At 39.3% G+C, this 26,020-nt stretch overlaps 1 protein-coding gene and 1 long non-coding RNA gene across 3 annotated transcripts in view; both read right to left on the bottom strand.

The window, feature by feature from the left end:
• Positions 1-4,636: 4,636 nt before the first annotated feature.
• Positions 4,637-15,841, bottom strand: LOC127660912 (uncharacterized). The gene is made up of 3 exons (XR_007972702.1): positions 15,609-15,841; positions 11,916-12,016; positions 4,637-4,751 (listed from the first exon to the last, which is right to left on the bottom strand). It is a non-coding gene; the product is annotated as an uncharacterized LOC127660912 (long non-coding RNA).
• A 1,815-nt stretch (positions 15,842-17,656) lies between these two features.
• LOC127660905 (synaptotagmin-16-like) overlaps positions 17,657-26,020 on the bottom strand; it is a 44,464-nt gene continuing 36,100 nt past the window's right edge. For both annotated transcript variants that reach the window (XM_052151383.1, XM_052151382.1), the window contains 4 exons: positions 25,609-25,922; positions 22,541-22,981; positions 21,416-21,599; positions 17,657-19,140 (listed from right to left, as the gene is read on the bottom strand). In XM_052151383.1, coding sequence (XP_052007343.1) covers positions 18,827-19,140; positions 21,416-21,599; positions 22,541-22,981; positions 25,609-25,922 — 1,253 coding nt within the window. In that variant the 3' untranslated portion in view covers positions 17,657-18,826. The remainder of the gene's footprint in view (positions 19,141-21,415; positions 21,600-22,540; positions 22,982-25,608; positions 25,923-26,020) is intronic.

Genomic DNA, 26,020 nt, shown 5'->3' with positions numbered 1-26,020 from the left:
GGAAGGAAAATTATGTGGATATATGAAAGCAACATCTCAAGACATCAGACAGGAAGTTAAAGCTCAGTAGCAAATGGGTCTTCCAAATGGACAATGACCCCAAGCATACCTCCAAAATTTTTGCATAATGGCTTAAGGACAACAAAGTCAAGATTTTGGAGTGGCCATCACAAAGCCCTGACCTCAATCTGAAAATTTGTGGGCAGAACTCAAAAAGCGTGTGCGAGCAAGAGGCCTACAAACCTGACTCAGTTATACCTGTTCTGCCTGGACGAATGGGCCTAAATTCCAGCAACTTATTATGAAAAGCTTGTGGAAGGCTAGCCAAAATATTTGACCCAAGTTAAACAATTTAAAGGCAATGCTACCAAATACAAACAGAGTGTATGTAAACCTCTGACCCACTGGGAATGTGATGAAAGAAATAAAAGCTGAAATAAATTCTAATATTTCACATTCTTAAAATAAAGTAGTGATCCTAATTAAATGGCAGGAATTGTGAAAAACTGAGCTTAAATGTATTAAATGGCTGTAGGTGTATATAAACTTCTGACTTCAACTGTACCATACCAAAATATTCTTGCACAACTTGGCCTGCTAGAGAAACTTGTGTAACCAACACGTGACAGACATATTCATTCAGATGAATATGGGGGTAACAGGATAATCTGAGGTTCTGTGTAGATAATAGGAGGTTATACTCCTTGGGCATTTATAGCCTAGCTTGTTTTTCCTGTTAATCACAAATGTAAAGAGAATAGAGACTAAACCATAGGCCCATGCATTGAATGTAGGCTATTGTTATAAGATATTCTGACACCTACACAGTAAGCGTTTTAAAGAGATCAGCAAATTATGTGTGTGTGTGTGTGTGTGTGTGTGTCAGGGTGGCAGTGTAAACTCAGATAACTGGGAAGAAAACCTAGTCAGATGAACTATATTGGTTACAGAGGTCAGCAGGGGATGAAATAGCATTATTAAAGCAGGTTGTTGAAAAACTGCAAATGATAAATTAAGTTTATGTTGCAGAGAATTTATCGCCATAACACTAGAGGACAGTATAGAGCCAGCTTTACAGAACAGTCTTTTCCATGAGCATCAAATTGACAGGCTGTATGTAAAGACCTTAATAAAACAAAAAATAGTTATGTATCATATAAAATAGATAACTTAATGTTATGTATTTTATAAGCCAAAGTGCATCTGTAGTTTGATGACCTATTATGATTGTGAAAGATGCATGGTATTAAAAACCCTGTTTAAACCATCTTACTAAAATCCTTACTAGTTTGACATCGGTAGCAACTTGCACAGAAAAGGTCCATGCCACATCAACAAAGCTTTAGTAAAACGTCAGCATCACTCCATCTTTAGGAACAACCAGGACTCTGACACTGACAATTTACATTTTTCTTTTTTTTTTTATATCTTACAACGTAAAAAGTACAAGGTGCATGGCTTTCATTAGCCTTTTTTATCCCTGAAAACAGTGCTTAAGATTATAGCTAACAAAAACAAATTTCTGAAACAAAAAGTTTGTTCAAAGTTCAAAAATTTCCAGTAGGAAAGAAATACAACCTGACATATATTCAGCTTTGTCACGGTCACAAACTCCAGAGCTCACCCTCAACAGCAGAATGCACAAGCACACAAAATGCACACACACCCAAAACCCCTTTTTGCTTTTGCTGCCATCCTGGATTCTGGAAATCAGTAATTGACACTTTAAAATCCCCTGCATGTATGCACTGACATCTCATCCTTTCTCATCCAAATGGTAGAGTAGCACAGTGGCTCCATGATCAGGAGGCAAGGTGTGGCAACTCTCCAGGTCACAGCTGCAAGTGGCTGGGGAGAAGGAGATGACAGCAGCTTGTACTACTGGAAATCCTGAAGGCCGAAGCTGGAGGATCGACACTGGGTCAGCACCACTTTTAGTCTCTTCCTGCTGGATGGCAGAAGCCGCCTCCCCTCCTTCTCCTCTTCGTCCTCGTCATCCCTCTGTTTCTCTCTCTCCCTCTGAGCCTCATCCAGGTGGATTTTGCGTAGCAGGTTGTTGATGAGCACAGAGCGGCGGAGGTAAGTCTCAGGGTCGTCTAGGAAACGCAGCTTCTGCAGAGACATGCGCAAGATACAGCTGCGCTCCTCACGTAGGATCAGGTGCTGTGGACAGACAGACAGATAGAGAAAGACAGATATTAGGACAAAAGGAGAGACAGTAAGAAGAGCAATGAGGTGATGTTTAAAGACAGACAGGGAAAGATTTGAATAGGTTGTAGAAGTGAAATAGTCCTAGATGAACAAATTGTGTGAATCATAAGGGGTTACAGATAGAATCAGAAAGACAGGCTTGATGCATATAGCTGACACGACTGAAGATGGCTTTTCTAATGATGACCAGCTTCGAAGTCAACATGCAGTGGTTTTCACAACAAATTTTCCTTTCGTAATGTGATGTATTTCCGAGTGAAACTGAAGATATACAACTAATGTAGGGCAGGACTCGACTTTATCCATTGAGAATAGTGCAGCACTGGTTCTGTAAGTACAATTTCCATTAATTTTTCTCCACAGGGGAATTGATTTTTAATATCTCATAAAATAAAGACAGACCTACTGTGAGCTCAGAATTTGTTAATCGATGGTGTATGTGCCTGCTGAATCCATAAGTCCATGTTATTTCAACTACATTTAAAAAAATTAAAAAAACACACACATAAATGGAATTCCGGGTGAAGAACTACACCACCCATGATCCTGAACAGAAATATCCACCAATCAGAGAATTGTGGCAAATCAGCCACAGCAAACCAACTCTGGAGCAACCGTCCATTCCCATGACCCACTGTGAATGATAGGATTGAATGATCTCCCTACACTCAAAATACTTATATATTTGTAAATATTTGAATATTTTGCAATATACTTCTATAATTAAAATCAACAACCTAAAATCCATAGTTTTATATATTTCCATTGTTTTTAATTAGATTATGCCATTCGCAATGCTTCATGAGTTCATTCCCTCATTATAGACACAGTCTTGTACCTTCATCTTTTTATCTGATTTTCAAATACTTCAAATCAAAACTTGTAATCTTGTGATTCACCTTAGAGCTGGCTATGAACTTTTTCATAGCCATTTCCCTATGTAAAAAAACTAATGGGAAAAACACTTTGGAACTAAGAAGGCTGAAAAAGAAGTGATGCGCACTATCGATTGGACTGTGAAAAGTAGGTGTTCCATATCTAAAAGGAACCAGAGCTGAATATGAATGGGGGACTCTGACTTATGAAGAGGGTTTGAAAGAGTAAGAGGGATTGGTGATGTCAGCTGAAAAGAAATGTTGTTTCAGAGGTTTTTGCTTTTATCAAAAGCGAGTTGTATAATCGTTTTTTTTTTTTAGCAGTTTGTGTGTTTACTGGGAGTAAGTTACTACATTTTGATAAAAGATTACAAAAACAAACACGTGTTTGGAATAATGTGCACTGATGAATCGTCACAGCAATTACAATTGCCTAAATAATCAATGACTTTTTTGCCTAAATAATCAATGACTAATTATGACTTTTATGTTTTAAAAATACAATTATATATAACCTCCTGAGATCCCGTGTCCACATGCGTGGCCATAATGTTTTGGCTTTGCTATAGGCTATGCATCATTTAATTTAATTGAATCTGACTGATCTCTTTTCAGGTGACTCTAGGCTGTCAATAAAGGGTTAAACTTTCGATGCACCGAGTCATGCGACAAAACAACATGACAACGATCTCAGCTGAGTTTATCTTTAGGAGAAATGGCAACAAAACTACATCTGGTAAGAAAGCTCATTACGTTTTTATATTAAAACCTGTAGTTTAACACTGAAACCTGTCAAAAGAGTACAGTCTCTAATTTCATCTGCTATGCTATATAAAAATGTAATTGATTTATCACGAAACGGCACGCTGTTAAACACAATGACCATGTATGTCATTGCTCATTTCCCTTAAAATATACTATATTCACTGTGCATTATCAAATTGAGAATCAATGGATACAAACACTCTTGGAAATATAAAAAACAATTTGATTAAAAAAAAATCAGACTTTCTGTAGCTTGGTATTATTTAAAATTAAAAACTTTGTCCCACTGTCCACATATGTGGACATACATTTTTAAGAAAACTATTTGGTCTAAAATATATATATATATATTTTTTTGCTGCATGTTTATTAGGTGCTACTAGTTACAATTAAAAAAGGGGAATGAAAAATGCACACAGCTGCCATGCTTGGGTCTCAGGAGGATAAATAAATATGAAATTAATGAAAACATTAAATATGAAACTATAAATTATGAAAGTTTAAGGCTGTTCTGATGCAGCATTTCATTTTCACAGAACTGAAGCAGCAACAGAACTGCCTTTAATTTTAGGGGCTGAGGTGGGTCAGAGCAGGCATATTTTTATCTGGCTTTTATGCCGCATAGTGTCTTTACACAAAATTTTGTGCAGGCACAGAGCAGCCTTAATTTGGCTGTGTAAAGATGCCTTATGTTCAATTTTGACTTTAAAAAACACCAAATTAGTTAATGTTCGTCACAAATCACCAAATTTAGCACTGTTTCAGCACAAATCATCTCACTCACTTTTTGTAAATATCCATGTAGGCTTCCCTGAACATCCTCCTCTTCCGCATATTTTCGCTTAAAGTAGGCGATTTTCGACGTTGTTGACTGTTGAGTGCACTCTTAGATGAAAGACCCTGCAGACAAACACAAATGTGTTCTGAAAACTGCAGCTTTGCTGCTTTTTTGTTATTAAAAATGTTTATTGATTTCATTCATAAAACAAACAAACACAACATAAAATATAGAATCAAATTCCCCTATGGCCCCTCCCCCAGCCTTCTATAAATTACCTACTCGAATGCCGCCACCCCGCCCATCTCCCCACACCACTCCCGAAATGAGGTGACTTCCATCCCCTGAGGATGATCCTTCTGCCGATCATAACTCTGGTTAGGACCCAACTTTTTGCTCAAGGCAACATTTCAATAAATAGGAGCAAGAACTTCCTGTTCAATACAAAACCAGGGAGGGGCTCTCTCAGGTGGATGCGACCAACGAGCCAAATGTCTGAATGCATAATAATAAAACAAAATCTTGGGTAGGCCTAGCCCACCTTTGTCAATCGGCCTATGTAACCTTTTGAAAGGTAATCTGGGATGTTTACCATTCCAAATGAAGGACTTCGCTATGCTATCAAATTGCTTGAAATAGGAGAGGGGGAAATCTACAGGGAGAAATTGTAGCAGGTAGTTGCATTTTGGAATACAATTAATTTTTAATAACATTAACCCTTTTTATTAAGGGGTCAGAATTAACTCCAATTAAATCACACACATTTGCTGGGAATAAAAATGGCCAAATACTGTTTGGGCCACTGGAAGGTGCCCAGCTGAAAAGCTGTTACTGTGCAGTATGCTCTCAGAGCCAAAGCTTCGGATTTAGACAAACTGACTCCGTATCCTTAGAACTTAGAAAAGGAATTAATAATTCTGTGGAGGCAAGGCATAGATCTAGTGGGGTCAGAAACAAATAATAAAATATCATCTGCGTAAAGCAAAAGCTTATGCGCCACACCTTCCACCACCACCCCTGGAAAATAATCTTCCTTTGTTATCATGGCTGCTAATGGTTCCAGGGCAAGACAGAAAAATAAACTGAAATTAATCAATTTGTTTGTACTGCTGCTACCGGGTGTCTATAAAGTAACAATCATCCTATAAAAGTACTCCCGAACCCGTATATTTCCAAAATCTTAAAAAGGTAATCCCATTCTACCATATCAAACACCTTTTCAGCATCAAGTGAGATGGCAGCTACCAGAGTCTGATAATTTGCCACTAACCACATGATATTAATGAAACGCCTAATGTTATCAGAAGAGCTGCGGCCCAGAATAAACCCCACCTGATCTATGTGTATAAGAGATGTCATATTTTTAATTAATCGGTTAACCAGAACTCGCTTGGATAGTTGTCCATTTTAAGAATCAGACTGATCTGGGCTTGTGTCGTGATTGGCAGAAGCTTTCCATTCTTTAATGATTACTTATAAATTCTAATAAAATTGGTGCCAGTTCTGTAGCATAAGACCTAAAAAATTCAGCGGCAAAGCCATCTGGCCCCGGAGCCTTGCATGTAGGCAAGGCCTTAATTATTTTGTCAAGCTCCTCCAAGGTTATCTCAGAATCAAGAGAATTTTTTTGCTCAGTCGTCAGTTTAGGGAGTTCTAATGGTTCCACAAAGATTCTATCATCAGTAGATGAAGACATGGAACTATAGAGATCAAGATAAAATTCTTTAAAAGCATTATTAATATCAATGGCTGAGTTAAATATTTCACCACCATCAGATTTCACTGAGGGAATGGTAGAAAAAGACTCTCTCTGCTTTATATATCTAGCCAAAAACTTCCCTTCTATGTCTCCCGACTCAAAGTATGACTCTCTTGCCCTGAATAGCCAAAACACTACCATCTGTGACAAAATAATATTATATCTGTATTTCAATTGGTCAATTCTCTTGAGGCCATCAGACAACATGCGACGCTTCAGCTCTGCCTCTGCACTTTTAACATTCCCTTCCAACTCCATGAGTCCTCCTGCTACTGTTTGATCCGACCCCTAAGAACTGCCTTAAGTGCCTCCCAAGCCATGCCCGTAGAGGATACTGAGGACCATGTCTCCATGTATTGATTTCAGCCTTTAACATTTGTTGGATTTCAGGATTTTGCAAAAGGGATAAATTAATGCACCAACTATATAATTAATTTTTCTCCGTATGTGGCAACGCCTCTAAACTCAGCAGGGTGTGATCTGAGACTAAGATTTACATTTACATTTATGCATTTGGCAGACGCTTTTATCCAAAGTGACTTACAGTGCACTTATTACAGGGACAATCCCCCCGGAGAAACATGGAGTTAAGTGCCTTGCTCAAGGACACAATGGTGGTGGCTGTGGGGCTTGAACCAGCATCCTTCTGATTACCAGATTACCAGTTATGTGCTTAGACCACTACACCACCACCACTCCAAGATGTTTCCAACTAAGCAATCAACAACAGATGAAATGAGGGACTTAGATAAAAAAATAATCTATACTAGAATAAATCTTATGGACTGATGAAAGAATTTATAGTCCCTACCAGATGGTCCAAAGTCTCCAAATATCTGTAAGACCAAGATTTTTACACATCCTGTGAAGCATCAATGTTGCTCTTGGGGGCTTACACACTTTTGCTTCACTATGATCAAGGACTGGGTTCGCTGTCCTAGTCTGCATATCGCGGTGCCATTTTGTTGTCTTTTATGCATAACGCAGCGCTTCATTTTAGCTTATCGCGGCCCATTCGGCACATTTCGCGGCCGACCTACCGGACCGCTCGGATCTCCCGATGGCCAGTCCACCCCTGATCAGCCCCAAAGTGCATCGGCCCACCGGGAAAATCCCTGGTATGCCAGATTACCAGTCCAGCCCTGCTCTTATGTTCACTTTTACAGCCAACAACAGTACACTTATGACGCTTACGAAGCTGAGACATTATTCTTCTCAATGTATCTGATACAGAAAAAAATGGTGGACTGTGTGTAGATCACTCAGGAGAGAATCTATGCTAATAGGGTGGAGTCTGTCACCAGTCTTGGGCGAGGCCTGCTCTAACGTGATGTCACTTTAGAGCAGAAACAAAAACCATTCATTTTGACACACTATTTTTGATTTATAGAAATATAAGTAAGAGGAGTGGATGGACTTTTAACATTGTAGGGTGGTTGTGTACACACACTGCCGACTCACATTTATGTACAAACACCATGTAAAAGTGAATTTTGCATAATAGGTCCCATTTAAATTCTCCTCCCAATATTATATCATGAGGGATACCAGTGGCTTGCAACATCCCTTCAAGATGTATAAAAAAAGCCTTGATCATCAGCGTTAGGTGCGTAAATATTAGCCAATTCAAACAGAATTTCTACTAAAACAATAATGACTCTTCTTAATTTATCTTTAAACTGTTTGAGACATTTGAATTGTAGATGCTTACTTATCAGTGTAATGACTTCCCTGCTCTTACTTTTGAACATTAAACACTAAAGAAGACATGTCCACCCCATACCTTTTCCAAATTTTTCAGCTTCCTGCGGGGAAAGATGTGTTTCTTGAAGAAACACTATATCCTATTTCTTACGTTTAAGAAGAGAAATAACCTTCCTTCTTTTTATGGGTTGCCCCAACCCATTCACATTCCAAGTGGAGAGAGACAATCCACTCATACTAACATTTGACATTTTGACATTCGACAGCGCCAACCGGCGTCCATCCCTCAAAACTCAAACAGTTCATGTACGCCTACGAGAGCCCCCGCAACAACTTTTCCATCGGATTGCTCAAGTCCAGTGTTTCTATACAAATTTTGTGAGACAGAATTACACAACAGAAGATAATTCTAAAGGGATCAATGGAAAGGAGGAGGCAAGAACCGTCTTGACGATATAAATAATATTTTAATGAGAAACTTAAAACAAGGACACAAACACACATGACGGATATGTCTGTAAACTATCTCTCTCTCCCGCACGATCCTCTGCAGTCGACCTTTATCCCTCTCGGGAGGCTTGATTAGCCTAATACGGGACCGACATGTTCTTACCGACATCTTCAACATCTCTCTGAGCAGCGCCGTCGTTCCAATGTGCTTCAAGGCCACCACCATCATCCCCATGCCAAAGAAGTCTTCAGTGTCCTGCCTCAACGATTACTGTCCCGTCGCACTTACACCCATCATCATGAAGTGCTTCAAGAGGCTCGTCATGAGGCACATTAAGACCCAGCTGCCCCCCTCACTAGACCCACTGCAGTTTGCGTATCGTCCAAACCGTTCAACGGACGATGCCATCGCCACAACCCGCCATCTGGCCCTCACCCACCTAGACAATAAGGACTCATACGTTCGAATGCTGTTCATAGATTTCAGCTCAGCATTCAACACAATCATTCCCCAGCACCTGATTGGAAAGCTGAACCTACTGGGCCTGGACACCTCCCTCTGCAACTGGATCCTGGACTTCCTGACTGGGAGACCTCAGTCAGTCCGGATTGGGAACATCATCTCCACCACCACCACACTGAGCACTGGGGCCCCCCAGGGGTGTGTGCTCGGTCCACTGCTGTTCACTCTGCTGACTCACGACTGTGCAGCAATGCACAGCTCGAACCACATCATCAAGTTCGCCGATGACACGACCGTGATGGGTCTCATCAGCAAGAACGACGAGTCAGCATACAGAGAGGAGGTGCAGCGGCTGACGGACTGGTGTAGAGCCAACAACCTGTCCCTGAATGTCGACAAAACAAAAGAGATGGTTGTTGACTTTAGGAGAGCACAAGGTAAACACACTCCTCTGAACATCGACGGCTCCTCTGTGGAGATCGTCAAGAGCACCAAATTCCTTGGTGTTCACCTGGTGGAGAACCTCACCTGGTCCCTCAACACCAGCTCTATCACCAAGAAAGCCCAGCAGCATCTCTACTTTCTTCGAAGGCTGAGGAAAGCACATCTCCCACCCCCCATCCTCACAACATTCTATAGAGGGACTATTGAGAGCATCCTGAGCAGCTGCATCACTGCCTGGTTTGGGACTTGCACCGTTTCGGAGCGCAAAGCCCTGCAGAGGATAGTGAGAACAGCTGAGAAGATCATCAGGGTCTCTCTTCCCTCCATCAAAGACATTTACAAAAAACACTGTATCCGCAAAGCAACCAGCATTGTGGACGACCCCACACACCCCTCACACAAACTCTTTATCCTCCTGCCATCTGGCAAGAGGTACCGAAGCATTCGAGCCCTCACAGCCAGACTGTGTAACAGCTTCTTTCCCCAAGCCATCAGACTCCTCAATACTCAGAGACTGGTTTGACACACACACACACGTGTCCTGAGTTGCACTTTAATTACTGTCACTTTATAACTGTCTGCTACCTAAATAACTGCTATGTGCATAGAACACTATCTTATAGTATGTTATGTTTACGTTTTTAGAAATTGTCATCTTTTTGAACTACTGTGTACTGGTCGGCGCTGCACTGTGTCTAATGTCCTGTTCATTGTCAGAAATTTGTTGTACTGTCCCGTACTTTTTGCACATGTTTGCACGTGCACTTTATATAGGTATATATAGGTATTTTATTTCGTTGTGTAGTCTCATGTGGTCCTGTGTTGGTCCTTTGTTGTTTTTATGTAGCACCATGGTCCTGGAGGAACGTTGTCTCATTTTGCTGTGTACTGTACTAACTGTATATGGTTGAAACGACAATGAAAACCACCTGACTTGACTTGACTTGACTTGGCTGTCACAATAATCTATAAAACAAACTCCAGCCAAAAGGCAGAATAAAAACAAAGAATATGTAGATTCATCCACATAACTGTCACGAATGTGTTTTCCTCCACAAAACAAACTTCAGCCGCTAGCGGAACCAGCACACACACACAAATAAAGAAGGCCATTCAGTTTCCTCGGACAGTCAAAAAACTGTTCAGTGAGCTTGGCCAATTCGACTGCTAAATGAGTGCAACAAATGACCCAATCACTCCAATGTCCTGCAAGAAATACTCCACAAAACAAACTCCAACCAATAGAAGGGATAAGCACAAAGAACTTGCAGATTTATCCATAACACTGTCCCGAAGGAGTGCTACTACACAAAACAAACTCCAGCCACTAGGCGGAACCAGCACAAAAAGAAACAAAAAAGGCTGTCAGCTTCCTTGGATGGTCAAGTTGATGTTCAGTGAGTCGGTCCGCTTGGCTGCAAAATGAGTACCACAAAATAACTTACTCAGTCCATTTACTTTATGAAGGACATAGCTTGCTGGGGACATGTAAATACTTTATGGCCATCCTTAGCATGTATTCTCAATTTGGCCAGGAACATCAGTGCAAAAGCGACCTTCCATTGTTTCTTGCATTCTTTGAATCGATCTTGTTTCTCTCTTGTTAAATTTGCAAAGGCTGGGAACAAGAAAATGCTGTGGTTCTTCCAAGAAAGCCTTCCCTTACTCCTCGCCCCGTGTACCATAAGATCTTTATCGGATGATCTCAGAAATTCGGCCAGAATTGTCATCCTCAGCTGATCGCTGAGCCGGAACCCTGTGAGCTAATTCGATTTCCAGTTAATGTCCTGTTATGTCAAGCAGTCTCGGAAAGAGCCCGTCCAGGAATTTCACCATATCCCGACCTTCTTCGTCCTCAGGAATTCCAGCAATTCAGATATTATCCCGCCAGTTATGGTTCTTCAAGTCCTCCAGCTTCTCCCAGATGCGCTCCAAATCCACTTTGGTCACTAGCGGGTTAGCAGCTAATTCCCTCTCCGATGACTCCAGTTAATCAATCCATTTCTCGACATCCCCCACTCTTGTAACCACCTCAGTGAATTTCGTCTCTATGGCAGTGATCAATCGCTGTATTACAGCATTTATGACACATTCAAGAATCCTTGCAAAATTTCTTTCACTTCTCCAGCCAAATTATTTGACATATTGTCTTCCTAGAGCAGTTATTGGTCAGGGTGTATCGAATCTCACCGGTTTATGACATAAAAATTATTAAAACTAGCAAAGTGTGCAGAGCTCGCCGTTCACACGTCCGAACTTTGCATGGCGTCACGTGACTCCCTGGAATTTAGAATTTTATAAATAAAACATTTCTTTTAATCTCTTGTGAACAACTGTAGATGATGGATCACCTTAAAACAATGCCATCAGTTGTGTCCTCAAACTCTTTGTCATGGACAAAATGGGTTAGGTTGTAGTGTGTTTTGATAACAAGGCAAGTCTGTGTGTGTTGCTTGTATTGATTACCTGAGGACTGCTTCACGCAGACACAATCACACACCTCTCTGACAAATCCTCTGTTCACCTGAGGCTCTTTCCTCTGACTCACACACATTGCCTAATGGTTCCTATTCAAAGAGACAGAGAGAACCAGAGACACAGAGAGAGTATCGTTTACTGTATCCAAATGGTAGTGATACAGCTATTAGGGCTGGGTATCGGCAGCCACCTCACGATACGATATGTATTGCGATAAACATGTCATCACAATATCATGGTTCAATTTTGCTTTTAATTTAAATTAATTTGCATGTATACAGTACAAAAGAAATTCTCTTTCAGCTAATGCTGTTATTCTTTATACAGGGGACCTTCTAACTTGTTAAATTATGGACATTTTATTTTATCATTCGTTTTTCGTCGGTTTGGTGACATTTCAGCTTTTTTTTTTAAATACACCGATCAGACACAACATTAAAACCACTTGCCTAATATTGTGTATATATATGTGCCAATCCACATATCAGAATAGCATTCAGAGATACTATGCATCTCACCACAATTGTGCAGAACGGTTATCTGAACTGCAGTAGACTTTGTCATTTCGAACCAGTCTGGCAATTCTCCATTGACCTCTCTTATCAACAAGGCATTTCTGTCCACAGAATTGCTGCTCACTGGATGTTTTTTGTGTTCGGCACCATCAAGAGGGGGCCTGGGTAGCTCAGTGGTAAAGACACTGGCTACCACCCCCGGAGTTCGTGAGTTTGAATCCCAGGTCTCCTAAGCAACCAAATTGGCCCAGTTGCTAGGGAGGGTAGAGTCACACGGGGTAACTGCTTCGTGGTCGCTATAATGTGGTTCGCTCTCGGATGGGCGCGAACCAGTCAGGTGAGATGAGTTGTGCATAGATGCCGTGGTGAGTTGTGCATAGATGCCGCGGTTTATGGCAATGTGCTCAATGAGTGATAAGATGCGCGGGTTGACGTCTCAGAGGTGGATGCAACTGAGATTTGTCCTCTGCCACCCGGATTAAGGAGAGTCACTATGCCACCACGATGATTTAAAGCAAATTGGAAATTGGACATTCCAAATTGGGAGAAAAACAGCCTGTCAGGCACCAACAATCTTGCCAAAGTCCAAATCACTGAGATCACATTTTGATGTGAACATTAACGGAAGCTCCGGGCTGGTTTGAGTATTTCTGTAACTTCTAATCTCCTGGGATTTTCACACAAAGCAGTCTCTAGAATTTATGCCGAATGGTGCATAAAACAAAAAAGCATCCAGTGAGGGGCAGTTCTGTGGACGGAAATGCCTTGTTTATGAGAAAGGTAAAAAAGAACGGCCAGACTGGTTCGAACTGTCTATGTCTATGGTGATTCAGATAACCACTCTATACAATTGTGGTGAGAAGAATATCATCTCAGAATGCTATTCTGAGATGCAGGTTGGCACTGTTTTGGAGGCACGAGAAGGACCAACACAATATTAGGCAGGTGGTTTTAATGTTGTGGCTGATCAGTGTATAATCCATGCATTACGAGAGACATTATTAAACAACAAATTGTTTGCCTGGATCTAGTCTTTGGACTCACAAATTCACAGAAAGATTAAAAACTTTTACGCAGTGAAAAGATCACAGTGCTGAATTTATACACTACACCACTCAAACACTGGTGATTGAAATGTAAAAAATGTCCAGCCAGTGGCTAATCACAGACATTTTTTGTAACATATGGGAAGTATTTAAGCACATCTGATTGCTGGGGATGGCAGATAGAAAGAACGAGTGATCTTGACATTTTAAGAAGTAAAAAATCTATGTTTGCCCTGCCCCCAAACATATGATAGAGGTCCAGCATGTCCGTGAGAGAAACCATGAATCCTGCTGGATCACTTTGTCTCTTTTGTGCTTCATAGAAGCATCTCTGACTGCACTGAAAATATCATTATATGTCATGATACATGGATCTAAGTATCGCTATATATCGATATTTGATTGTATCGACACAGCCCTAACAGCAAATATTTACCACAGTTGAATTTAATTGTACCACTCGAAGACAAAACGTCCAGATTTCTATTTTATATATTTTGCTAGCTAATTGTTATTTCAATCTTCATCATTAGAGTACAGCATTGTAAAAGCATTGCAATTTTAGATTACAGTAATAAAATCGAGACTGGGGTAAGTTGTCACACTTTTACTCCATTAATATTTTTCACGGTAGGTTTATTTGTGTCATATTCTGTGTATACGCATTGGCTACAAAAAATATATCGAACATTCACTGTTATTGCCCAGGGGAAAAGATGAAGGCCTAGTTCATTGAGCACACATGTGACAACATGCCACAAATGTTGTCAAAATAGGAATCTGCCACTAAACTCACCCTCATGCCATCCCAGATGTGTATGGCTTACTTTCTTCCACTGAACACAAACATAGATTTTTACAAGAATATCTCAGCTCTGTAGGTTCATACAATGCAAGTCAATGGGCACCCAAAATTTGAAGCTCTAAAAAACATATAAAGACAGTATAAAAGTAATCCAGAAGACTTCAGTGGTTAAATCCATGTCTCAAGAAATGATATAATAGGTGTGGATGAGAAACAGATCAATATTTAGGCTTTTACTATAAAAGTTCCTTCCTGCTTAGTAGGTGATAATATGCATGAAGAATGCAAGAATGCACCAAATGGAATTGAAAGTGGAAATTGATAGTAAAAAGTACTAAAATATTGATCTGTTTCTCACCCACACTTATCATATAGCATCATATGGATTTAAACACTGGAGTCTTATGGATTACTTTTATGCTACCTTTATGTGCTTTTGGAGCTTCAAAATTGTGGTACCCATTCACTTGAATTACTTATATGCTACCTTTATGTGCTTTTGGAGCTTCAAAATTGTGGTACCCATTCACTTGCATTGTGAGGACCTACAGAGCTGAAGTATTCTTCAAAAGATCTCCATACACATTTGGGATTGAATGAGGGTGAGTAAATGATAAGATAATTTTAATTTTTAAGTAAACTATTCCTTTAAAACCAACATATAAAACCACTACTAAAGAAAATAAACATTTGTGTATCTAGACTTGACTCAAAACCTTCTAGCTCTTAGCTAGATGTACCTCTTCTGACATCTTCCCAGTGTGACAAATAGCCCCAGTCTCCCAGTGCAGTTCAATGTTAAAGAAGCAACCAAACGTGCGAAAACTTTACAGTACATAAAGTTAATACAGTTGTACCAATTAAAGTAGCTGGCCACCTCGCTTCTGAATGAGAGCGCGACAGAGATTGGCTATAAAGCGCCAATCAACAGGTTCAGAGAAACGTGCCGCGCGCAATAACCGTGGGCGGCTAAATGAGTAAGCCAACACAGTATTTATCCACTTAATTTAATTTTAGGGAGCGAAACATACGTGCTTATCATGAATGCTGAAAATAAACACATACAGTAAGAGAAAATATCAAAATGAGTATACATGTAGGATCGTGTATGGCGCAGTATTAGAAGCCATTCAATATTGCTATACTTAGGAATGAATGGTAGAAAGCGCGTTTTCCAAGAAAACTAAATCTGTGTACAATTTAAAAATTGTATGTGCTATAACGGGTAAAAATAAATAAATAAAATAGAATATGAGGAGAAAACATAATAAATAAATAAAATAGCAATAATATGATTTTCGTAGGTAAATCCTACCTGATTTATAAAGACTTCAGTGTTTGTCACGTTAACAGTCTCCGCACGCGCGTTCATCAGATCAGAGGCTCAACTATCTCATATTGTGCTGACTTGTCGCCGCAAGAGCTTGACGGTTCACCCCCAGATGTCGAAGTGTTGCTTTTGATATAATCCCTGTAGTATTTGGCTCACTCTCGGTTCTTTAAATATCCCTTTTCTGTGCAAGGAGCAATAACACACTGCTTCTGCTGGTGATTGGTCGACGAAAAAACAGATGTTTCCTGTTGCTAGGAGAGTCACTAGGCAATGGTGACGCTACCGCATCAAATTCCATTCTTCTCGCATCCTCGACTGCTGCATTTCCTTTCTCTCGTTCCATATTTTGCAACACATGCTACACTTAGCCCCTTTTATTTACTTATGACAGGGTTGCCACTTTGACTTCCATTACTTTTTCAGTCATTAGTGTTTACTGCAAGGATTTGGAAAAAAAAGAAACATTAAATAGAGATTGTACTAAAAAGGATACATTTCTAAACAATAAATTATTTATATAAAAATATATAAATAGTAATATGATAAATATATGAATATATCTATATTAATATTATAAAATATATACATAATTAAATCCATACAAAAAATCCATAAAAAAATCCATAAAATGTTTTAAAAAAAATTATGTAAAACAAATATATATATATATATATATATATATATATATATATATATATATATATATATATATATATATATATATATATATATAGGCATATTAATGTTGTGGCTGATCGGTATAATACATATATATATATATATATATATATTATACCGATCAGCCACAACATTAATATGCCTAATATTGTGTAGGTCACACAACGGCAAAACAGCGACAACCCGTATTTCACCACAATTGTACAGAGCGATTATCTGAGTTACTGCTGACTTTGTCTTTTTGAACTAGTCTGGCAATTCTCTGTTGATCTCTCTCACCAACAAGGCATTTCTGTCCACAGAACTGCTCCTCACTGGATGTTTTTTTGTTTTTGGCACCATTCGGAGTAAATTCTAGAGACTGCTGCACATGAAAATCCCAGAAGATCAGCAGTTACAGAAATACTCAAACCAGCTCATCTGACATCAACAATAATCCATGCGATTACCTAATAAGCCAATCATGTGGCAGCAGTGCATAAAATCATTCAGATATGGATCAGGAGCTTCAGTTAATGTTCACATCAACCATCAGAATGGGGGAAAAATGTGATCTCATTGATTTGGACCAATGCATGATTGTTGGTGCCAGATGGGCTGGTTTGAGTATTTCTGTATCCGCTGATCTCCTGGGATGTACACACACTACAGTCTGTAGAATTTACTCCAAATGGTGCCAAAAACAAAAAAGCATCCAGTGAGGGTCAGTGCCACACCGCATAATGCTCAATGAGGTAAAAAAAGAACCCTAAAGTGACAGCTGAAGACTTGAAGGAATCATTGGAACTGGTTAACATCTCTGTTCATGAGTCTACTATACAAAAAAAAATTTAACAGGTATTTTGTCCATGGCAGGACACTACGAAGGAAGCCGCTGCTTTCCGACAAAAACAGTTGTAAATGTTTTTGTGGACTGATGAAACTAAGGTTTTTAAACTAAGCATTTTATAATGATGACAAATATTGAAAATATTTGATGCATTGAAAGCTCTTAAATTTGAGTATCCCTGTCAAATGGTCTTTTAACCTCACATCTCCAAACTTAACTATCTCCATGAAGCATAAGCCATTCTTCAACTCTCATTAGCAAATGGTGCAAGATGGGAAAAATTACACAGACACATGCTGTTCTGGCAAACACTCTTCAGTCAACCTGCCACTTTGATCCAAACAGCTTGATCACTAGATGGGATAAAATGGTTAGTTACAGTATATTGTAAATTTTCTCTGCCAGAATGTCATTTACAGTATACACATTTTGATTCACTAAGAGCAATGTATAATCAGAGTTACCCAAATAATAAATATCAGACATAAAACACGTCATTGCAACAGCAACAGTAGTGTCTTAGAGATGTTTTTAATGACAGACAAAAATATATGCATTTATCTTCAAAAAACACTCTGTATTTGAAAGCATGCAGAACAGGCACTATTGATTTTAGAACACTGAGGATGCATCTGTAACATTTTCCATGCTATAATCTCCAAAACCACTGGCTATAAATAAAAAAAACATATAGATTTGAGTGGGCACTTTAAATGCATTGAGCATTACAGGCATGCATTAAAAAAGAGTTTGGATTGAATATCAAGTGGACAGAGTTAAGATTTTCAGAATAAGTTTTCTGGACTTGGCAATGTCTTAGAGATGCATAAGCGTCTGTGTTGTGTGTACAGACAATCAGTGGTTTGTGTAACTATCTGTGTGATACTCATCAAAGCACAACTGTTGGTAAAAGGGGTACTGACATTTTATAATTTCTAAAAATTAAGCTTTAAGTCATTTGAAGATTGAGAGACCTCTTCTAACCAGCTAAACAATAGTTAAGGGGATGGATCTTATCCAGGGAGCAAAGACATTTATTTACTCTCTACTACCCATGTTTTGAACATAGATAAAAATGTTATAAAAAGAAACAGCTTTCGTGCCATTAGTAAGAGAGCATGTACAGTATGAAAGTGCATGTGTTCAACTAACAGTTTTCCACTCATTAAACGTTTGATCTCTTAGAACCTCACCAATATCACAAACTATTCCTGATGTGAGTATAAACTTGAGGCTTAAAATCAGCTAAAGAAAGGCATTTAATTATTCCACCTCAAACCTCCATTCATGAAATCGCTAGGCAACAATCACTGTGACTCTGTCAATAATTTGTTTTGATTGGCTGCTGCAGGGATTGAAGAGAGTAGTCTGCATTACACTGTGAGGTCATATCCTGGAGATCAGATAAGAGGTTGTATTAAGTACCCTAAGGGGAAAAAAGTGGTGTGTGGTGTTTTCTTAGTGATTGTAGGTACTTGCAAGATTTTCACAACTGCATGTCTTATCTTCATAACCAGTCTTTGTATGATATCGCTAAAAGTTGCTTGTTCATTTCCTTTCATTCATGGGTATATTTGACCTTGCTTTCTATTGTCTGGCTCTTTCTCCCAAAAGGAATATCCTGAACACATTTTAGGTAGTGTGATTATATTTCCATAAACTGGAATCATACATTTCCCCCACTCTCTCTCCTTTAAGCCTCCAGTAGGGTGTGCCAGCGGCAGACCTGTTGGTTTCCGCTCTCCTTCATGTCCTGCCAGTGAAGAAGTTCCTCTTCTCCGCTGCTGTTCTGGCCCAGAGCCACCCAGCCAATCATCTCCTTGCGTTTCATGTTCCGGCGGTTGTACATGGAGACCATTAATGTGACATCAGAGAGTTGGAACAGTGCCACCTGGAAGACGAACGTCTCCTTGAAGACAGGATTTGGCTGACTGCGGCGGATGGATGTCTTACAGCGGGAGATCTCTTGTCCCATGGTGTTCAACAAAGTAAGCTTACCAAATGTATCTGAGAGAGGGTATGAAAAGTCAGGTGTTTTTGAAACAATCTACAGTATGTTGTTAAAGACATCCTTATGAAAATTACAAAAATACCAGTATTTGACAAATCAACAAAAGTTGCATTCTTCTGCCCTTATTATCACCCACCAACTCAACACAGCACTGCAACACAACACTATAACACAAAATTATGTTTCAGTCCTGGATGTTGTGTCATGGTCCTGTCTCTCTGTCTGTCTGGGGTTTGGTCTGACAGGACCGTGACATTATCTGCCCATGTCTGTCTTTGTGTGAGTGCGCAGTCTCTGTTTTATTCCCTGCCGCGCGCTCTTCTGTCTGTTGTGTTTCATGTCTGGAGTAAGGTGTCTGACATGTTCACTAGACTTCCTGTCTAGTTCAGTTGCGGTCTGTGTCAGGACCCGGACATTCATACTCCTTGTCTGTCTGTTATTGATGTGGGTGCATCAAGCTTGTGCCATCTCTTTGTGTCTGTTTCTCGCGGATGCGCATTCGCTTTGCGCCGCATACCCGGGTCACGAGCTGTCTTCACGTTTGTGCTGAGGTTCGGTCACTTCGGTAAGGTGTTGGGTGTGTGCGTGGCTGAACTCTCACACAAGTGTCTTCTGAATGGCATGAGTGCATATCGCCTCAATGTCTTGGCGATGTGCGCTTATGCCAATCAGATATTTTGCCTTCTTGTGAGAACACACGGCTTTGTTATTGTTTCTGTAACGCCGTGTGCTTCTCTGTCTTACATCACACCCTGCTTCCTTGTTGGCTCATTATTGTTTCATTAGTAACACCTGCCCTTTATCAACCCGCTTGATTTCTCTCCCTATTTTAGTCTCCTTGTGTGTGCTGTCCAGTGCTAGTCTTGTTCTCTAGTCAGTCCTGTATGTTTTTCCTAATGCTCCTTTCGTTCCTGATCCCTATTCCTGGTCTCGGTCCGGTTGGTCCTGATTACTTGTTCCCTTCTACCCCAGCCTGAATTACCCTTTTGTCCCCTTTGGGGTTGTTTAAATTTCCCCCCTCGTGGGAGTTTGTTTTCATGTCATTATAGATGTGTTTGACTTTCTTCCTTCTGCTGAACACAAACGAAGATTTTTAGAAGAATATTTCAGCTCTGTAGGTCCAAACAATGCAAGTCAATGAGTACCAAAATTATGATGCACATAAAGGCAGCATAAAAGTAATCCATACGACTCAAGTGGTTAAATCCATATCTTCAGAAGCGATATGATAGGTGTAGGTGAAAAAATATATAAATATTTAAGTCTTTTTGCACAATAAATTATCCTCCCTGCCTAATAGGTGGCTATATGAACTAAGAATGTGAATAACCAAAAAACAAAAGAAGACTGATAGTAAAAAGGACTTAAATATTGGTCTGTTTTTCAACCACATTTATCATTTTGCTTCTGAAGACACGGATTTAACCACTAGAGTAATATGGATAACTTTTATGCTTTACTAGTCAAACATTTAAGCAATATTTGCCTTTATTCACAATGGTGTATTTTATATAGTATTTTTTGTGAGACTATGGCACAGCACTATAGCACATCACTGTAATTCAAAACTGAACACAGCAACACAGCATGTGCCCTTTTTTTCCATCATTTAACACACGCCTTGTTAGTATTGATCTATACGTTTGTGTGTGTATGTATGTGTGTGTGTGTGTGTGTGTGTGTGTGTGTGTGTGTGTGTGGGGGGTTGCTCCAGTGGTGACTCATCGACTTGATGTCGAGGAGTGTGAAAGACAGTCTGGGTCTCTGTGATCCATTAAGTGCCCTGTAAATGCCAGTTAACTGTCAGAATTTTTGTGAGATGTGACTCTGTGACAGATTAAGACTCCTACAGACAGCATGAACTCTAATAGACTGATGCTTGATCCACAAAACACAACACAATGTGTGAGGATGACACAGTCTAAAAGACTATTAAAAGTGTATGGGTGTGTGCAGGGCTGGACTTGTAATTTCGCATACTGCTCAACAACTTTTGGATCACCATCACAACCCCCCCGACAAAATTTTGGCCAGTTGCCATATGAAATCCCGGGCCGATTTATCTTCCCAGTCCAGCCCTGGGTGTGTGTGCAGCTCATTCTTGTAGAAGAGATTTATTGCAGCATATTCACTCTGAATCAATATCAGAGAACTCTGCAAATGGTTATTTGCTCAAGAGTAATTCCTGATGGTCTAATGATGCCTGTAAAAGTCTTTCTGAACCCAATGTCCAGTTGGTGTGTGTGATTGGATGCATGCGATTTTGTTTACCTGGAGGTCTGTTGAGTGCAAAGTTACGGAAGTGACTGCCTTTAATGATCTCCACCGACAATCGTCCTGTGGTGGCATTATATGATAAACCCAGCAGCAGTTCTGGATTTCCGCCGTGAGACACAGACTGACTAGAGGAAGCACTGTCACTCTGTGCACTGAAAGACAACTGAGAGTCTACTGTCTGCAAAGAGGGCAGGAAGATAGATAGAGAATAGACAGTAATGTACTTTTTTGTACTCACTTCTGATGCAAACATAATCAAATACCAATGTGATCTAAATAGCTAGCAGTACTAAATTTGGATGGACACTGATGAGTACAATATCAAAGTGACAACTTCAAAATAAAGATTGAATGTATTAGTATTATTAGTATATTTTTTAATAAATGAGTAGTCAAAAATGATTGAGAGAATATTTCAGGTTCAATACAAGTTAAAGGGATAGTTCACCCAAAAATTTAAATTCTCTCATCATTTACTCACTTTCATGCCATCCCACATATGTAAAACAAAGATTTTTATAAAGGCAGCATAAAATTAATCCATATGGCACTAGTTGTTAAATCTGTCTTCAGAAGTGATATGATAGGTGTGGGTGAGAAACAAATCAATATTTAAGTCCTTTTTAACTATAAATCTCCATTTTGACTTTCACATTCTTCTTCTTTGTTTTTGCCGGTTTGCATACTTTGTGCATATCGCCACTTACTGGGCAGGGTGGAGAATGTATTGTAAAATAGGACTTAAATATTGATCTGTTTCTCACCCACACCAATCATATCACTTCTGAAGACGTGTGGATTACTTTTATGCTGCCTTTATGTGCTTTTTAAACCTTCAAAGTTCTGGCCACCATTCACTTGCATTGTATGGACCTACAAAGCTGAGATATTCTTATAAAAACCTTTGTGTGTTCAGCAGAAGAAATAAAGTCATACACATCTGGGATGGCATTTAGGTGAGTATGAAAGACAATTTTCATTTTGGGGTGAACTATTCCTTTAAGGTCAATCGACAGTATTTGTGGCATAGTGTTGATAAACACAATCTCCTTTTTAAAATAAATAAATAAATAAATTTAGGTTATAGTGAGGCACTTAAAATAGAAGTGAAACAAACACCTTCAGGTTACTGCGTGGCTCGAGCACCAGGGTTATCTCAAGTTGTTCCATGTGTCTCAGTCTTTTAAGCCTGTACATGGCCTCTCCCATCCTCCTCTCTCTGTTCATCTTCCCCAACGCGTACAGGCGGAACCGTAGTGCCGAGGAACCCAAATCAATTGGTTCTAGATGTGAGAACCGGAAGGTCTCCTCAAACCGTGGCATGGAACCTTTCTGTATTGCAGTCTTGTGCCGCTGACGTTTCCCTGGTAACAGCACGACGTGAACCTGCCAGGAGTCCATGCCACTCCGTTCCTTATCTGGAATGCCCTGGGCCATTACTACGGTGACAAGGAGCCTGTGGGTTTCAGCCCGGTAGTCAAGGGCAATTATGAGGTCACCACATTTTGATATGTGCCCGCGAGGGGAAGAGCTCAGAGAGTGGGATGGAGGTTGCTCAAGCTGTTGGAGAGAGACATATATGGGTATGCATACTCTTACTGTCAAATAGATGGAAAAACATACATACATGCAAATATGCAAAATGTTTAAAGTGGGGTCCACAAGTTTGAAACCACTTTGAGAATCTATGATTCTTAATCTAATTTAAACGTGAAAAGAAACTGAAAGTTTTAGGATTTTGAAGTAGCATTAGGACATAAAATGAATAAGAAATTTTAAGATTCTTCACTATTTATAGGTTACTAGTAATCAAATAAGCAAATTTGTGACATTAACCATGTTAACTCCACTTGTACAAAAGATGTACTTAGATGTAGGTTAGATGTACTTGCTTCCATTGAAACACACAAGCTCTTTGGGACATTTTCAAATCATGTTGGGATAACATGGATTATGAGGTTTTGCCAGAGTCCATGTCAGCACAAGCGACCCATGAATATTCATTATAATTTAGTTGTCACAGCAGAATGAAGAGTTTCAGAAGAGAACGAGAGATAAGGAGAGAGAAAGAGACTTAGAGAGAGCCAGAGGATCTAACTAATTATGAATGGAGAAGTTTAAATATACAGCAAAAAAAATAAAAAATAAATACCAGTATATAATAGTAATACATTTTAATTATGTTATGTTACATTTTTAGATAGGCTTATATTTAGCCTTTGGTTCAATATAAATTAAATGCATCATCAGAGTCACTTTGCAGGTGCCAAATGTGGCTATAAATTGTTAAATATATTCAAGCAATACATGGCCAATCCCAATTTAGTGCAAGAAATAAAACCGGTCATAATTAAGACAACGTTATCACTGACAGTCAGTGCTGGGTAGAAACGGATTAAATGTAATCTAGATAATGTAATCAGACTGGATTCAATTTCATTTTAAAATACTCATAATCGGACTACAGTTACTTGATTATAGATTACATGATTACACATTAACAAAGCAATGGCAGTACATTTTTAATAATTTATGGATCATTTTCATATAAATATCATCATATTCTTAACCGGAAGCGCCATAGTCTCACAGATGAACATTTTGAGCATGTGCTCCTTTTACGTTACAACAGTAAGATTCTGCTCTTTTAGATTAGTCTTGCTGTACAAAAGATAATATCAGCTTTGGAAAAGGCGATGGACTATCAGTAAGCAATAAGGATTAAACGTGTGATCTGAAAGCTTTTGATGAAAGCTTTGCCCTAGGCAACATCCTTGCTGTTGATTTCATGGTCATTCATTTTCATGATGGTTTATGTTGATTTTTTGGTTATTAATGTTCGTAATTATAAACTTTGGCTATGCAACATCATTGCTAGATTTAATGTTTATTTAATTCATGTAATGTTTCATGCACTTTTTAAAAATGTCATAAGGAGCTCTTTTTTGAGGCTCTTTTTTTAGTAATAAAGAATGGAATACATTTTCTTTTTCTTTGTACTTTTATGTTAAAATGATTATCTTACTGAAAATGCATGTGACATAAAATAAAATAGAATTAGGTTGAAAGTAATCCAAAAGTAATCAGATTAGATTACCCCAAAAATGTAACCTACGAGATTACGTTACTGACTGCATTTTTTGTCATGCGATTTGAAACCAGTACCTGATTACAATTCATAAGTAATCCACCCAGCACTGCTGACAGTGATATTTTGCATGTTGTTGATTCTATCAATGTAAATCAATGGGAGATTATAAGAGACAAACTTTATTATTTTATTTCTGTAGCATATATTATGGTTTAAAGTTCTTGAAATCTCTAAAAAGTTTGAATGGAGTCGGTCCAGGCTGAATTAATAAATAGCAGAGGTTTTATGTTTAGGGGTTTATAACACAATCCTAACCAAAATGTTTGAGGAATATCATTACAGTGAGTGCTGCCATGCATGTACTGTAAAAAAGAAAAGAAAATAACTTTGTAGGAGATTGTAAGAAATTATTAGATTCCTGAGACAAGAGTGTGACTGCTGTGTGCATTTTACATTTCCCTTTTATAAACGTTTTTTTTATGTTTCCAGGAGTGTTGGTTATTCATGTTTTTGAGATGTTGCAGACATTACAGCTGATTTTTGTAAAGCTGAATAAATGATTCTTATTCAAATTAATGAATCGTATTGCACAGATAACAAAATTTAACATATCAAAAGTATATTAAAATGAAGCTAAATGACCCACAGATGTGTTAAGTGTTGAAAGTTATTCAAAATAACTAACATATGTTTTTTCTTCTTTCGAGGAAATGAGGTGCCAGTGTCCGCATATGTAGACATCATATTTATCAGCGTGCTGACGTGCAAAAAAATAACAGATTTTTAAAGCATATCAAACGAATCTAGAGACGCTACTCTTTACAACAAAACAGGTTTCAATGGAAAACCTTAAAGATTTTTCTTACAAGAGGCACTTTTGTTGGTACTGTGTCCGAAGGAGAGCTTCAAGGAAATCGACGGCATGCTGTTGTGTCACGGTAGTCTAGAGTCTTTTAATCAGTATCCAGTCAGTTTTTATTCATTTAAATTATGCGTTGCGTATAGCGAAGCAAAAAAATGTGGGGGTCGCATGAGGTAAGTCTCCGACCAACAGAAATGCACAAACGTGCACACACACACACACACGCACACCTACCTCAGGGCTCCATGTGGAGTAATCTGTAGCCTCGCTGTTGTCATAACCTTGATTGTCCACTGCCAGGCTCCTCTGTGGTGTTTGGCGCCCCACGCTGCCCAGCCGACTGCTCTCTTCTCTGGGTAGGGCCTCCAGACTGTCCCCTGTGTCCTGGGACCCCACAGAAATCTGCTCCACCATCATAGAGAGGGGGTCTGTAAAGGTACGGCCCTCAGGAAGAGGACTCTCTGATAGGGTGTCTCTCAGCTCTGAACCTTTACGTCGCCTGGACGAGAGGGGATCTTGGAAACCCTGTAGACTGATTCTCTCAGTTTCTAAACAGAAAGAGCGAGAGAGAGAGAGAGAGAGAGAGAGAGAGAGAACAGGACAGACAAAAAATTTGTTCGGGCGAACGAAGGGCACACAGCCCTGA

This window comes from Xyrauchen texanus, chromosome 20, assembly GCF_025860055.1.
Source record: "Xyrauchen texanus isolate HMW12.3.18 chromosome 20, RBS_HiC_50CHRs, whole genome shotgun sequence".
NCBI lineage: Eukaryota > Metazoa > Chordata > Actinopteri > Cypriniformes > Catostomidae > Xyrauchen > Xyrauchen texanus.
This window is presented reverse-complemented; position numbering and strand designations above follow the sequence as displayed.